This window comes from Rhea pennata, chromosome 5 (assembly GCF_028389875.1).
Source record: "Rhea pennata isolate bPtePen1 chromosome 5, bPtePen1.pri, whole genome shotgun sequence".
Lineage (NCBI taxonomy): Eukaryota > Metazoa > Chordata > Aves > Rheiformes > Rheidae > Rhea > Rhea pennata.
Window position 1 is genome coordinate 23846033 of NC_084667.1, and position 12376 is coordinate 23858408.

Consider the following 12376-nt stretch of genomic DNA (forward strand, 5'->3'; position numbering starts at 1 on the left):
ACTCTCTAAACCACTTAACACTCTGCAAGTTTGTCTCTATCATCAATTTAAAAACTAACTTTAAGCTGTCCACATGGGATACGAAGCACTACTACTGCTCTGCAGTCAGAGCTCTTGCAAAAACAAATAAACAAACAAAAAAAAAAACCAATAAAGCCCATTTGAAGAATTTTACCATACAGTACTTAAAAGATATTGCCTCATTACATAGGACTAAAAAACAAGCCTTAAGCTTGCTAGAATTGTCATTCATCCTGATCTATGCAGTCCAGTTGTTACTGCTTCCATTCATCCATATACTATTGCCTCCTTCACCTTGTTACATATCCACATACACAAATTCACATGCACTCCAAAATAATATTGAGAAAACTTCATATTGATTCCGGTTGTAATTCCTTATAATAAACCTCTTCAATGTAATTTTTAAAAATATAGGAAATTCAAGAATTGCCACCTGCATCAGTCCCGCTGGTATGACATTAGCGCTTCAACAATGGCTGGCACAAGAGAATCCATCATGGAAAACCACACATCCTGGGTAAAGTACAATCCAATATTCCATACTACAACCAATTGATTGTAACTTGTTTTTCTCTAACTCAAAGCAAGAGTTGTAATAAACTGCACTATTTCAGGTGCAAAACTCATAAGGAACAACACAAAATAATGTAACTCAGTCCTACTAACTGAAAATCTATTAAATGTATCTAATTTATTAAAATTTAGTAGTCCAATACTTGTACTGATATAAACATAGGAATTATTTTTCATTAAGATTGCAAGTAGGTGCATTATTTTGAAAGCTGAAAAGAAGGAAAGTTAACTACTTTTGAGCTGATACGCTAAATGACATAATCAAGACAAATTACATCATCCTGCTCAGAAACAAAAAATTCCTACCAGTATTTTAGCCAAAATTCCATCATCACTTGATTCCATGGTAACCACTGCTTTGTCCGTTTCAATTTCACACAAAGCATCTCCAACATTCACCGTTTCACCTGCAAAACACAACAAAACTTAGTTTAAACTTCCTTTTGGATCTACTTAATTATAGAAGAGAGACATTTAACCATATAACATCAACACTTTACATTCTTAATACATTCCCCAGGTAGTAGATATCCAGAAAAAAAATCATAAATTTATATTGTCTTTTTCATTTTCAAATAAAAACACCAAGATTCAGAGATAAAGACTGCAACAACAGAACACTGACATAATTCATTAAATTTCAAATGGCCACATTTAAAGTAGGTTTTCCAAGAGGAAGCAAACACACACAATGAAATTGATTTGCACAAGATGACAAATCACTAGCAGAACCAAGAATATAACCTTCAGCCTTCCATATTCATTGCTAGCCATAAATCACAGCAAGCTATTTAAAGCTATGATTTCTAAGATACTGGTCACATGCAACAAAATGTTACTAAATATTATTTTGGTTCTCCACAGATTGACACAGTTAACAGTTCTCTAATTTGTATGCACACTATTAAATATATACAAATAAAAATCTCAAGAAATTGAATCACTTCAAATAGCAAGCCCTAGAGGCTTGCTTCCTAAGCCTCTTACATCGTCAGAGAAAGCTCATTTTTTAAAAAAAAAACATATATTTTGTGTAATAAAAATATGCTTAAATGTTAGATGTAGCTTTTCTGTATTACAAAAATCTGTAAGTAGAATTGTTTTGAAGTATACTTTTCCTCTGCTTTTGATGAATGTATCTATCAGTTGGTGTATGACAAAAATGCCATGAGTCTGGATTCTTTTAGTATATGAGTACTGACTAGACAGTCAACATTAGATCAAAACTACACAGGAAAATCTTGACCTTGTTGAATGTCTTGGTCTCCAACAAAATAAGATACACTTTCAGAGTACTAAAAAAGAAAGACAATAAGTACAGATCTATTACATGAATGTATTTTTAATATAAAGAACGATTTTAATAATCCCCCATCATCATAAATGCTGCAACAGTATTAACTATTTAAGCATTTCATTTAATTCTTCCTGTCTTTGTCTGCAGTGCTTAAGCATCAGGAAAAACTGGTTTTTTACAGGTTTACATGTTACAACCTATATTTAGCTAAATGAAATAAACTCATCTCTTTTTATCGTTTCTTGGTTTAGGACTACCTGAATGGAAATGAAGCAACAAAAAACAAACAAAAAAAAAAAGCATTATATGATTCATGTGACCTCTGCAGTGGTAAACAACGAAAACCTTCAAACCTCAGTCAATTATATAATGCATAATTTTAGAAGTCAAAAATGTTCCTATTCTGTAACTTGGCAAGGGAGGACACAAACATTTGATTATTTAATGTAATAACCTAATTGCCATACTGCACTTCGCAATAATTACATTATAAACAATTTACGAAAGAAAAGTCAGAATTTCAGGGTTTAGATCAGTGGTTTGATTCCACTAGACAATTAAAGTGGCCTGTACATCAGACCACTAGGCAAGTATTTCATAGATAACAAGACATCAAATTGTACAAAATTCTGTAATTTATAGAGCTATGATAGGCAAACATAAAGGAGTTTAACTCCATATCTCAGTTACTGTTTTTCTCAGCCTGCAATCAGCATGTAAATGTTTTGCACCACTCAAAGCAGTCTCAGTGCTAAACGTAACATCCAGTACTAACTCCAATAGCGTAAGTTAGCCAAAGCAAATACCTTCATTCATGCATTCATTCCCTGCAATGTACCTCCTTAACTTGGGTGCATCAAGCTGTTTACCGACTTCTAAGGATTCCCTTGCACAGGGAAGAAAAGTAGTAGTCTTCAGGAGACTGGACACACCACTTTTTCCTCCACCTTATTGCAGGAGCACGAAGTGGCCATACATTGGGAAGGAAATTGATCAAATACAGTTTTAAGACAACTATTTCACAGTGGCCTTCAAAAAAAATCAAAAAATTTAATGTGTGTTTCAGTGCCTAACCGCAATAGAAAGAACCATAGTTTTCTCAGTAGAGACACCAAAATCTGTGGTATCTCCTGATGCCCATTTGCACATCAATTACAGATCAGATTTCCCAATAGAAAGAACAGAGGTTTGCTGCATCCAGGATCTGCCTGGATGGCAGTTGTGAACGACTACATATAAAACACTAAAAATCCTGTGCACAGATGTGTGTGCATGTACATGTGCACACTGTGATTAATTTCTTACAGCTAGATTGAACGATTAGGATCTTCATTAAAGCAGAGTTTCCCCCAAGGGACCACATCCAATTGGCATTCAACAGCCTTTAGCCTCCACCAAGTTACTAGCAGACAAGTATCCAAATCACAAGACAAACTGCATTTCTTGATGTACTCTTCACAAACCAAATGAAAGCTGACTGAGTATAGAGACTCAAGTCCCTGGAGGTGATGTCTCAGAAGAGGGCCAAGTTACACTGTATGAGGAAACAGCTAGTAATGTCGCTTATTCTGTTTTCTGCCCACAATAACAAGACTTTAGTCTCCAGGGCTGTCAATCTATCATCTTTCATCAACATCAAATTCACGCATAATAAACAGAAGTTTTTAGAAGCACAGTTTTATTTTTAAACAATGGTCTTTATTACCCAGAGGAATTGACATGAAGCAGCATTAACAACGAGAGGAAAATAGTAAAGCTGTCAATTAAAGGCAGTGTTTTTCCTTCTGCTGTAGTGAAATCATCTGTCTGTCCTATGAAACTATAAAATGAAAATATTTGATATTTACACAAAGAGCAGGAAAAAAATGACCAAAGTAGTATTCTACTGGCCCCTGCTGGTCATACACAACCATCAGCTTTCTTCTATTACTCTGAAGTACTTGTTTTCTCATAAGATTATCAAACATTTATATTCACTAATGCCACTAACATCAGCTCATTGAAGGATGTCACAGTTCTGCTCTGCAGAAAGAGCAGAAGCATTAGATCACTGCTTTCTTCTTCAAAACTTTTGTTGCCATTTTCTTATGTTGTCATTATATTAATTCCAGATTGACAGAGAAAAGAATGTTCATGGGAACTAATTATCATCATAGATGTGCCAAAGATGACAATGATCTATATTCACTTTTGGTCTTGTTTCTAAATAGAAAGTAGAGCAATGAAAATCCTAAAATGATTTATATTAAAGTCCAACTGTCAGTAAGATATGTTTTTAATTAAAATGCATTTTTTTTCTTTTGGGTTGGGGTAGGGAGAAGAAGAGTAAGAAGAATCACTGTACAGCCACTGTGTCTTAAGATATTTTAATGAGGAAAACTTAATTTGTTTGTGCTGTGGAGCAAACTGGAATTGATTTCCACTGCTACAATGCTGCCTTCTTTATTTTCTTTTGTGACTTTAAACATTATATTTACTTTAAAAACAAAAACTGAATTGTTTTATATGTTTAATGGATAGACTAGTAATGTCTAATGAATAGAAAAATGACTTCTGGTCATTCCTTCCTCTCTGCATAAGCTTGGACTTGTTACTTTAACTAACTGCAGCTTCAGATGGACACTGCTGTATTTTTCCTAGCTAGTTCTTCAGAAATTCTTAGCAAAAGTTTTAGAAGCAAAATCTCATGTCCATTATGAGAGGACTTTTGAGGTATAAAGTCTTTCCATCACCAGCAACATATTTAACACACACACAAGCAAAGTACTCTGATAATATGGTGACAGAGGCCATACCAACATTTGCAGGGTATGCCAAAAGAAAGAAAAGACTTATTCAGGAAGAAAAGCTAATAAACACATTCAGGTTCTCAAATTGTGTCTATCAAAGTTAACAGGCTTCAAGACATTTTCTTTCCTCAAGGTGTGTTTAGCTCTCTGTATTAAAGCTAAAAATGTGGAAAACAAGATACACTATAATAGTCATCTAAAACTCTGCAATGCATCCCATACTAACTGCCACCATTACAATTTCCATTTTCCCCCCACAATCCATTACTAAAGTCAAAATCCAGCCATAATTTTAAAGCAAATAGGACAAAGGGGAGAGGGATAAAGTTCTCTTAATAGAACAGGGAGTGCTGAATCTTCTAGAGATTGTCCTTCATTTACATACAACCCATATGAACACAAAAAGTACTGCTGAGACTATTTAGCTGCTCCAAAATATTTTAACAGAAATCAGTTTAACAGAAATTTTTCAGTTGTCAAAGCACAGAGAGATGAAGATAACTGAGGTTTCAAAATATCCCTTCATGAAAATTAATTAGATCACGAGGGTTTTTTTTTTTTGTGTGTGTGTGTGTGTGTGTGTGTGTGTGAAAACAGGCCTCTCCTCTCCTATTTGGAAATGGGGCTATGAAACAAATTTAAGGTTTACTGTCAGCTTTAAGAGTAGACTATAGTTTATATTAAGAAGCAAGTAATAACTTGCTTGCTTGTTTTATAGTTGTTAAATAGCAACTATAGAAATACTATGTCTTTCTAATGCTTTGGAATAACAAAAGAGAAAGCCTCCCCAACATCAAAGGCTCTCTGGCAAAATCACTGAGCACCATGACAAGACTGGGAGAGACAGCAGATAGGGGGAAAAAGCAGACTGACGGCTGATTTTCCAGTGTCAACCCTATGTAATATTCTGGAGGAGAATTTTCAAAATATGATCATTGCAACCCTCTAGAACATAGTACAAGGAAGAATGTTTAAAGGATCAACAATTTTAAAGCAGGGTACTATTGATAACATTCATGTACCAAACTTACTGCTTCAAAACAGGAATGTAACCTGAAAGAATGATCATCATCTTACAGACTAATTTGAAAAAGCTAGCAAAACACAGCAACTATGGCAACAGAAAATGATGTCTCACCTTCCTTTTTCAACCATTTCACAATGTTTCCTTCTTCCATTGTAGGAGAAAGTGCAGGCATGAAAACTTTAATAGCAGGTGTACCTGTAAAAAAACCACATGGTTATCTAAATTAGTTACTTTTCCAGTGTATTTTTTTCTCAGTTAATTGCTTAACTGGAATAAGACATAAGCAGTGTACGAGTCTAAAAGACAGCTGAAGATGCTCATTTTTTCTAAAGGTTACACATAAACATACACTGTAAATGAAATTTAGAAGAGCACTGAGGAAAACAAGGCACAAAATACAAATCCCATCTGTTCTTCAGAGAAAAAAGGTTAACTTGAATATGCACTTATAATACATAATTCCTAGGCAAATTGAACTCCAACTTAAATAAAAATACAATATAAATGTGGGGGCTTCAGATACTCATGTTCCCTCAGCTTTGATTCAATTAGTTTTTAATTAAAACTTTCCCTAAGATTCAGTCTTAGTGCATTATTAAAAATAATACGAACTAGTATTTCAAGTTATCTTCAGCTCAATCTCACCTAAAACAAGGCTAGAGAATCTTTCTCCAACAGAAATACAAACAGGGAGAGGGGAGGAAAAAAAACAAAAAAAAGAAAAATCAATAACGTGTTTGAAGTTCAAGCTGCAAGCAAGCAGTAGTACGGAGAACAAAAAAGCAGCTGAAGGTGGGGGAATGCCCTTAGATTAGCTCAGTTGGTTAGAGCATGGTGCTAATAACGCCAAGATCATGGGTTCGAATCCCATATGGGCCACTCGCTTGAGGGTTGGACTAGATGATCTCCAGAGGTCCCTTCCAACCTTACCAATTCTATGATTCTATGAAAAGACCAGCAGCTAACAAAATGCTGTGGTGTTTTTCCTCTCTCCACAGAAATGCCACAGATTTCTGAGCCAGCTAACACCATCAGTATCTACCACTGGAAAATTATAAGGCCCAGAGTGTCTCGTGCATCAGAGATAAGTACCAAGCCAAACCACATTTCCATTTTCTTGGGCTTCCACATGTGGCCCTACATACGCTTTGTTCTGCTTCTGCCATATTCTCTTTAAGCAAAACCTTGGGTAAAATGGTATGCTGCAGTCCCTCAAACACTCCAATACATGTACATGAACGAGACATGGTTCATAGACAAGTTAGTAGGAAAGGGAGCTCACAGTGTGCGTACAAGACTTGTTCAATCTATGCAAGCCCAAAGGAAAAAACAAATGCACAGACACATCTCAGTCCTCAAGAGAGGTCAGCGCTGCTGCAATCACAGGAAATTGGGTAAAAGGCAGTTTGAAGTTCCCTGCTGATGAACACTGATGTGTTACAGAGGATAGATTCCTGACCATTTACCAGAATTTTTCTTCCTAGTTATGCAGTATACCAGAAGTATGATTTTGCACATACAAGTAAAGTACCAGCCAGGCATCCTCTGTTCTGTCTCAGAGCACTTATCCATCCCCAGTCTTCTAGTCATGGGTACATGCGTGTGGGACAGAGAGGGAGAAAAATAGGGAACATATTTAGCCAGCTGTTAGAATCTTTTCTGACTCTTAAGAAAGGTTAGATACTGATATCTTAATTGTGATCACTGTCTTAAGGCTGAACTGAAGTGTTAAGAACATGCCAAGGCAAATCATGTAATCCCATTTACCCAAAGATCAGGAACTCAGGAAAGAAGTGGCAGTTCAGAGTTCTGAATTCCACAACCAATAATACTGTCTGTCTTCTCAAAATCCACCACAAACACTACATCTTCCTCCTCCTCTTTGCCCCAAGCTGTGGAATTTGTCCCAGATGATAAAATGTATTTGTTAAATTAATAATAAAACCCTTCATCATCGATAATCCAGACCCTGGTGACTCAATTCCTCCACAGGTAAATTGTTTTAAAGTCTGTCTACCCTTTCAACTAAGAAACCACATTTAATTTGCAGACTGATATAGCCTAATTTCAAATTTCAGTGACCAGATCTTGCATCTCTGTTAAAAAGAGTGAAAAGACTTCCTATTTTACAGAGCTCTTTTCTGTCACAAAGTGCTCATATACAGGGACCAGATTGATTCTCAACCTTTTCTTCGCAGATCTTTTTGTTCAGCTTGTCAAAGTCCAGTATATTCAAGCAATACAAACCCACAGCCTCTCCTGCTTTGCAACACCCTCTACCAGACACAGCTGGCCAGCCCATCACTGCAGTCTGCCAACCATCTGCATCTCTTCAGCAAACCCACACAACAAGAGAGAAGTTGCAGCACTGCACACCAGCAGGTTGAGTGCCACGTATACGGGATTTCTTTGAGTACAGGGCTCATGAGACAGCACATTCCTCGGCTGTGCTGTAGCTCACTGCCTCCTGTCACTTGACCCAGTATACCAGAGTACTCTGACATACAGCTTGGCATACAAGAGATATCAGCTTTCTAAACTGTAGAAGTCACTTACAAGGCTACAAATTCAGCTCTTTAGGCACCATGTTGCAAGGCTAACTTTCCAGCACCTGACCAGGTATCAGGTGCTAGACATATCCTTAGGCCCTGTTATATCCAAATCCATACTGAATTAGAGCATAGCACTTGATTTAAAAAAGAAAAAAGGGAAAAAAAAGAAAAAGAAAAAAAGAAAATGAGTATGTTTCATACAAAGGCAAGAATCAATTCTGCTTCATATCCCCTTTTCAAAAGATCCAGTTAGCAGTGTTAAAGCTTATTGCCAATTTAACAGTAAGCAACAACGCATTTCTCCCTGTTGCTGTATTGCTTAAAGCAAGCAATAACTGCTTTAAAGTTATGCCCAAAATTCTCATTATCTGGAAGAAAGTGTAAGAAAGTAAACAAGAAAAATGTTTGAGCTGAAAAGAACATAGTACCCAGAGTGAGAATACTTCTTACCCTTACTTCCATATAATACTGATCTAAGTCCTAAGACTTGTCACAGTTAAGATCTCAGAGAAAACAAACATAGAAATGGAAGTCAATCAATATACAATGATTTAAGGGAATTTAAAAAGTGCACCCTTGTTCTGTAATTAATTAATGTTAATACATCCCATAAATCTTAACCATGTCTATCTTATTGCTACAGGGTTATGAAAGAATAAATATTATAGCACCTATGAAAGAATAAATAAGCATTTAGTAATAAATATTTAAGAGGTGATGTAAAATTAAAGAAACTGTATAGTTTTTCCATTCTTCCTGGACACAATACATTTCTTTTAATGCAAACAGGAAACATTACAGCAAAGATCTAATAACCTCAGCAGCCATTAATGATCTTGCCAACTTAAAAATCATGTGAGATCGGAAAGAAGAATTATTTATTCCCCATAGTCTCCAGGAGATCAACACAATCATGCCCCCCAAAACATATGAACTGTGGAAATGAGCCTGGTGAATGCATAGTTCATGTTTCCAGAAGACTTTCTATCATGAAATACACATGTATTTGTTTCAGCCTTCTACTCCAAGGTTAATTCTCCTTTTCCAAATCATTCACAAAATGATCTTTCTGCGACACAAACACTTGTCAGTTCAGTATTACTCATTTTCACGTTTAGAAATTTATCCAAACAATGTTCCTGGTAACACTGGTAATTTCATCTGAACTACATCAAAAATTCTTCCCATATTTCTCTAAAAGGAAAATATGCAAGGAAAGGAGATGATCTGCCTGGTAACTCTCTAACAATAAACTCATTGGAATAGAAAATGTTACCCTGAAAGGATGTTGCACTGACTCCATAGGTTGACTACTGTGTTCTGCTAAGCATGCAATGAATAAATTTAAACTCATTTTCTCTACTTAAAACAAACAAGCAAAAAATGCATGAAATAAAGCCTCTGCATCTTTCTCCAGCTACTCGAAACATCACTGGTAGAACAAAAGATGATAGAGAAGTGGTGGAATCTACAAGCACTGAAAAAAAACCCCTTAATTTGGACAGTCTCTTTCTACTTAGGTGCTTAACTGTACTTCCAATTAAGAAAGTACTCATCTGTCCCCAGTAATCAGTATCCTTTCTTTCTTGGCTTTATGCACAACAGAATATTTTATACACTTGAAGACCTACTCTCCCACCAATCTTTCTTACCCTCTATACTCCAATTTCTTCAGTTTGTCCTTGCTGATGACATTTTCTAGACCCCACATAATTCTCGCTCCTCTGTCTGAATTCTCTTCTAGTAGCCCATATCCTTCTAGGATCCTTCCCAAACAGTATTCAAAACAAAACAAAACTTCAGTTGAGGCATTATGAGTGCAAAGGAGAGTGGAAGGAGGATTAACACACATCCTCCACATAACACTCCTAGCTCTTCCAACCCAGTATAATTTTTGCAGCATGATAATGATACAGACTCGTGTTTAATTTACAGTCCACTGTAAAACCCAGATCTCCTTCACAACATCATGACTGCCATGTCTCATCCTGTATCAGGCATTTGTTCTTATGCTTTGCACACTACTTCTTTCAAGCTGTTTTACCTAATTTGCTATGATCAGTTTGAAGTCTAATCCTGTCCTCAAAAGACAATTGCAATCTCTCCCATCTCAGATGCATCTCAAAAGAAAGGGAGGTATTAATTCCATTATCTAGGTTTTTAACAAAACAGCAATTAAAATCCAACTCCAGACACGAGGTCCCTGAAAAACCTCATGCGATACAGCTTTCCTCTTTGACAGCAAACTGTAATTACCTCTTGCTTTCCCAACCAGTTCGAGTAGCCCTATAGAGGCCCCTTGAGGCCAGAGCTTGTTTATGAGAAGAATGTATAAGACAATGCCAAAACCTCATAATAAATGAATCTAAAGCACCAATTGCATCTCTCCCATATAGACAATACTGTACCCCAGTACAAAAGGATATCAGACTGGTTTAATAAAACAAGGTTCTGATTGGCCTTGTCAGTGCTTACAAATCTGGTTCACTGGTTAACTGTGGTCTCTGAAAAGACTTTTCTCTTCACTGGAGGAGACTTACACATAATTTCTTCTTTTTTTTAAATATGAGCAAAATAGTGGGAAAGAACAAAGCAGCTTTCATCATCTTCCACAATTTCTCAATTAATATCTGATACAATATTCACCTATCTAAATTACATCTAACTCATCCAAATAACCTTTTTCCTTCACCTAGTCTAGCGCTTACCAATAGCTCTGGGCACCTGTGTAACCTTTTTGTGACAGTTTAATTAAAAAAGCAGCAGCAATACAGGTGTCAGTCTTTGGTACCTTCCATTGTATAACAAGCTAATCATTCTTTCTTGTATGGATTTATTTACAAAATATTTCTTTGCGGTATCTGTTAGACAAGAATTACATTGTTTTATGCTGTTACCTTTTCAACTTTATTCCTCCTAGTAATTTGACCTGCTTTCTGTTTGTTTGCATGCTTCCTTTCAAAATTACTGAGTTATTATTTCTTTCAAATTAATCATTTCCTATATTTTATTTTCTTCTATTACATTAAGCCATCCTTTTTTCATGATATGTAGTATCACATCATTTAGAGTGGAGAACATAGTATTTGTTTTTTCTATTTTTTTTTTTAAGACTAGCTGCTATGATCGTTAATCCTATTGTTAGATGTTATAAGGAAAGATTCATCTGGGCTGCTAAGCGAATCAGGAAATAAATTAATACCTAACCTCGCACTCTGTAGAAAGTTAAAACAAACCTAAACGGCAATAAGACGCGAATTATTCCCAGCAGATTACAAAGGTGGTGTCCTTTAGACTGGGCCACCAAAGTAACAGAGAACCAGACTGCGGCAGCCTTCATGTGGTCTTGGACTCAAGAAGCCTTCTTTGAAAATGAAGGAAAAGAGCATTTCAGTGTTAAACGCGAATGTGACCGCTTAGCACGCGTGGAACGTTCTGTCTTCCTTGGAGACTTCCACATTCAACTTCACCCTTTGGGATGCGGGTGAGGAAGGACACAGAAGAGAGGGTGAGAATACAGCTGGGGAAAGACCACAAGACACTAGAAAAGCAATTTGAGAGATGTACAGAACTAAACAGACTTTTTTTTCCATCAAAAGCAGGAAGAACACTTACCAGCAACTCACCCAAACGCCCGTGCGCTCTGCACCTCCGGAGAGCGGGCCGAGCAGCGCCCTGCCGAGCTACCCCCTCCCAACTGCCGTTTTCCAGCAGGACGTTGCTGCTCGTCCCCCCGCCCCGGTCCCTGCACCACCAGCCCGCTCGGCCGTGCCGCCCTACAGCCGCCCGCTAACACCCCCTGCCCCTTGGCGCCGCCGCGCTCCCCTCACGCCCGCAGCAGGCCAACGGCGCGGGCCCGGCCCAAGCACTCACCCCGCAGCTCGTCGGTGCCGTGCAGCAGCCTCCAGCCTCCCCGAGCTGGGCGAGAGGCGCCAGCGCCCAGGGCCGCCGCCGCCGCCCGCCCGCCCAGCAGCAGCCGCGCTACCGCCCTGCCGCCGCCGCCGCCGCTCAGCCACAGGGAGGCCGCCATCTTGCCCCCCTTCGCCGCCCGCCCCGCCGGGGCTGCCCCGCGCGCTGCCTGAGCGGAAAGCCCCCGCCGCGCCGCTGCGGGCCG

General features: G+C 37.9%; 1 protein-coding gene and 1 non-coding gene across 3 annotated transcripts in view; one reads left to right on the forward strand and one right to left on the reverse strand.

Annotated features, from left to right (window-relative positions):
• Positions 1 to 12266, reverse strand: part of PDHX (pyruvate dehydrogenase complex component X) — a 53652-nt gene extending 41386 nt beyond the window's left edge. The window contains exons 1-3 of one of the 2 annotated variants that reach the window (XM_062577428.1): positions 12136 to 12266; positions 5822 to 5905; positions 904 to 1004 (exon numbers count right to left, since the gene is read on the reverse strand). In XM_062577428.1, coding sequence (XP_062433412.1) covers positions 904 to 1004; positions 5822 to 5882 — 162 coding nt within the window. In that variant the 5' untranslated portion in view covers positions 5883 to 5905; positions 12136 to 12266. The remainder of the gene's footprint in view (positions 1 to 903; positions 1005 to 5821; positions 5906 to 12135) is intronic. The other variant, XM_062577429.1, reaches the window with a different exon arrangement.
• On the forward strand, positions 6520 to 6589 carry TRNAI-AAU (transfer RNA isoleucine (anticodon AAU)). The gene has a single exon. It is a non-coding gene; the product is annotated as a tRNA-Ile (tRNA).
• Positions 12267 to 12376: the final 110 nt, after the last annotated feature.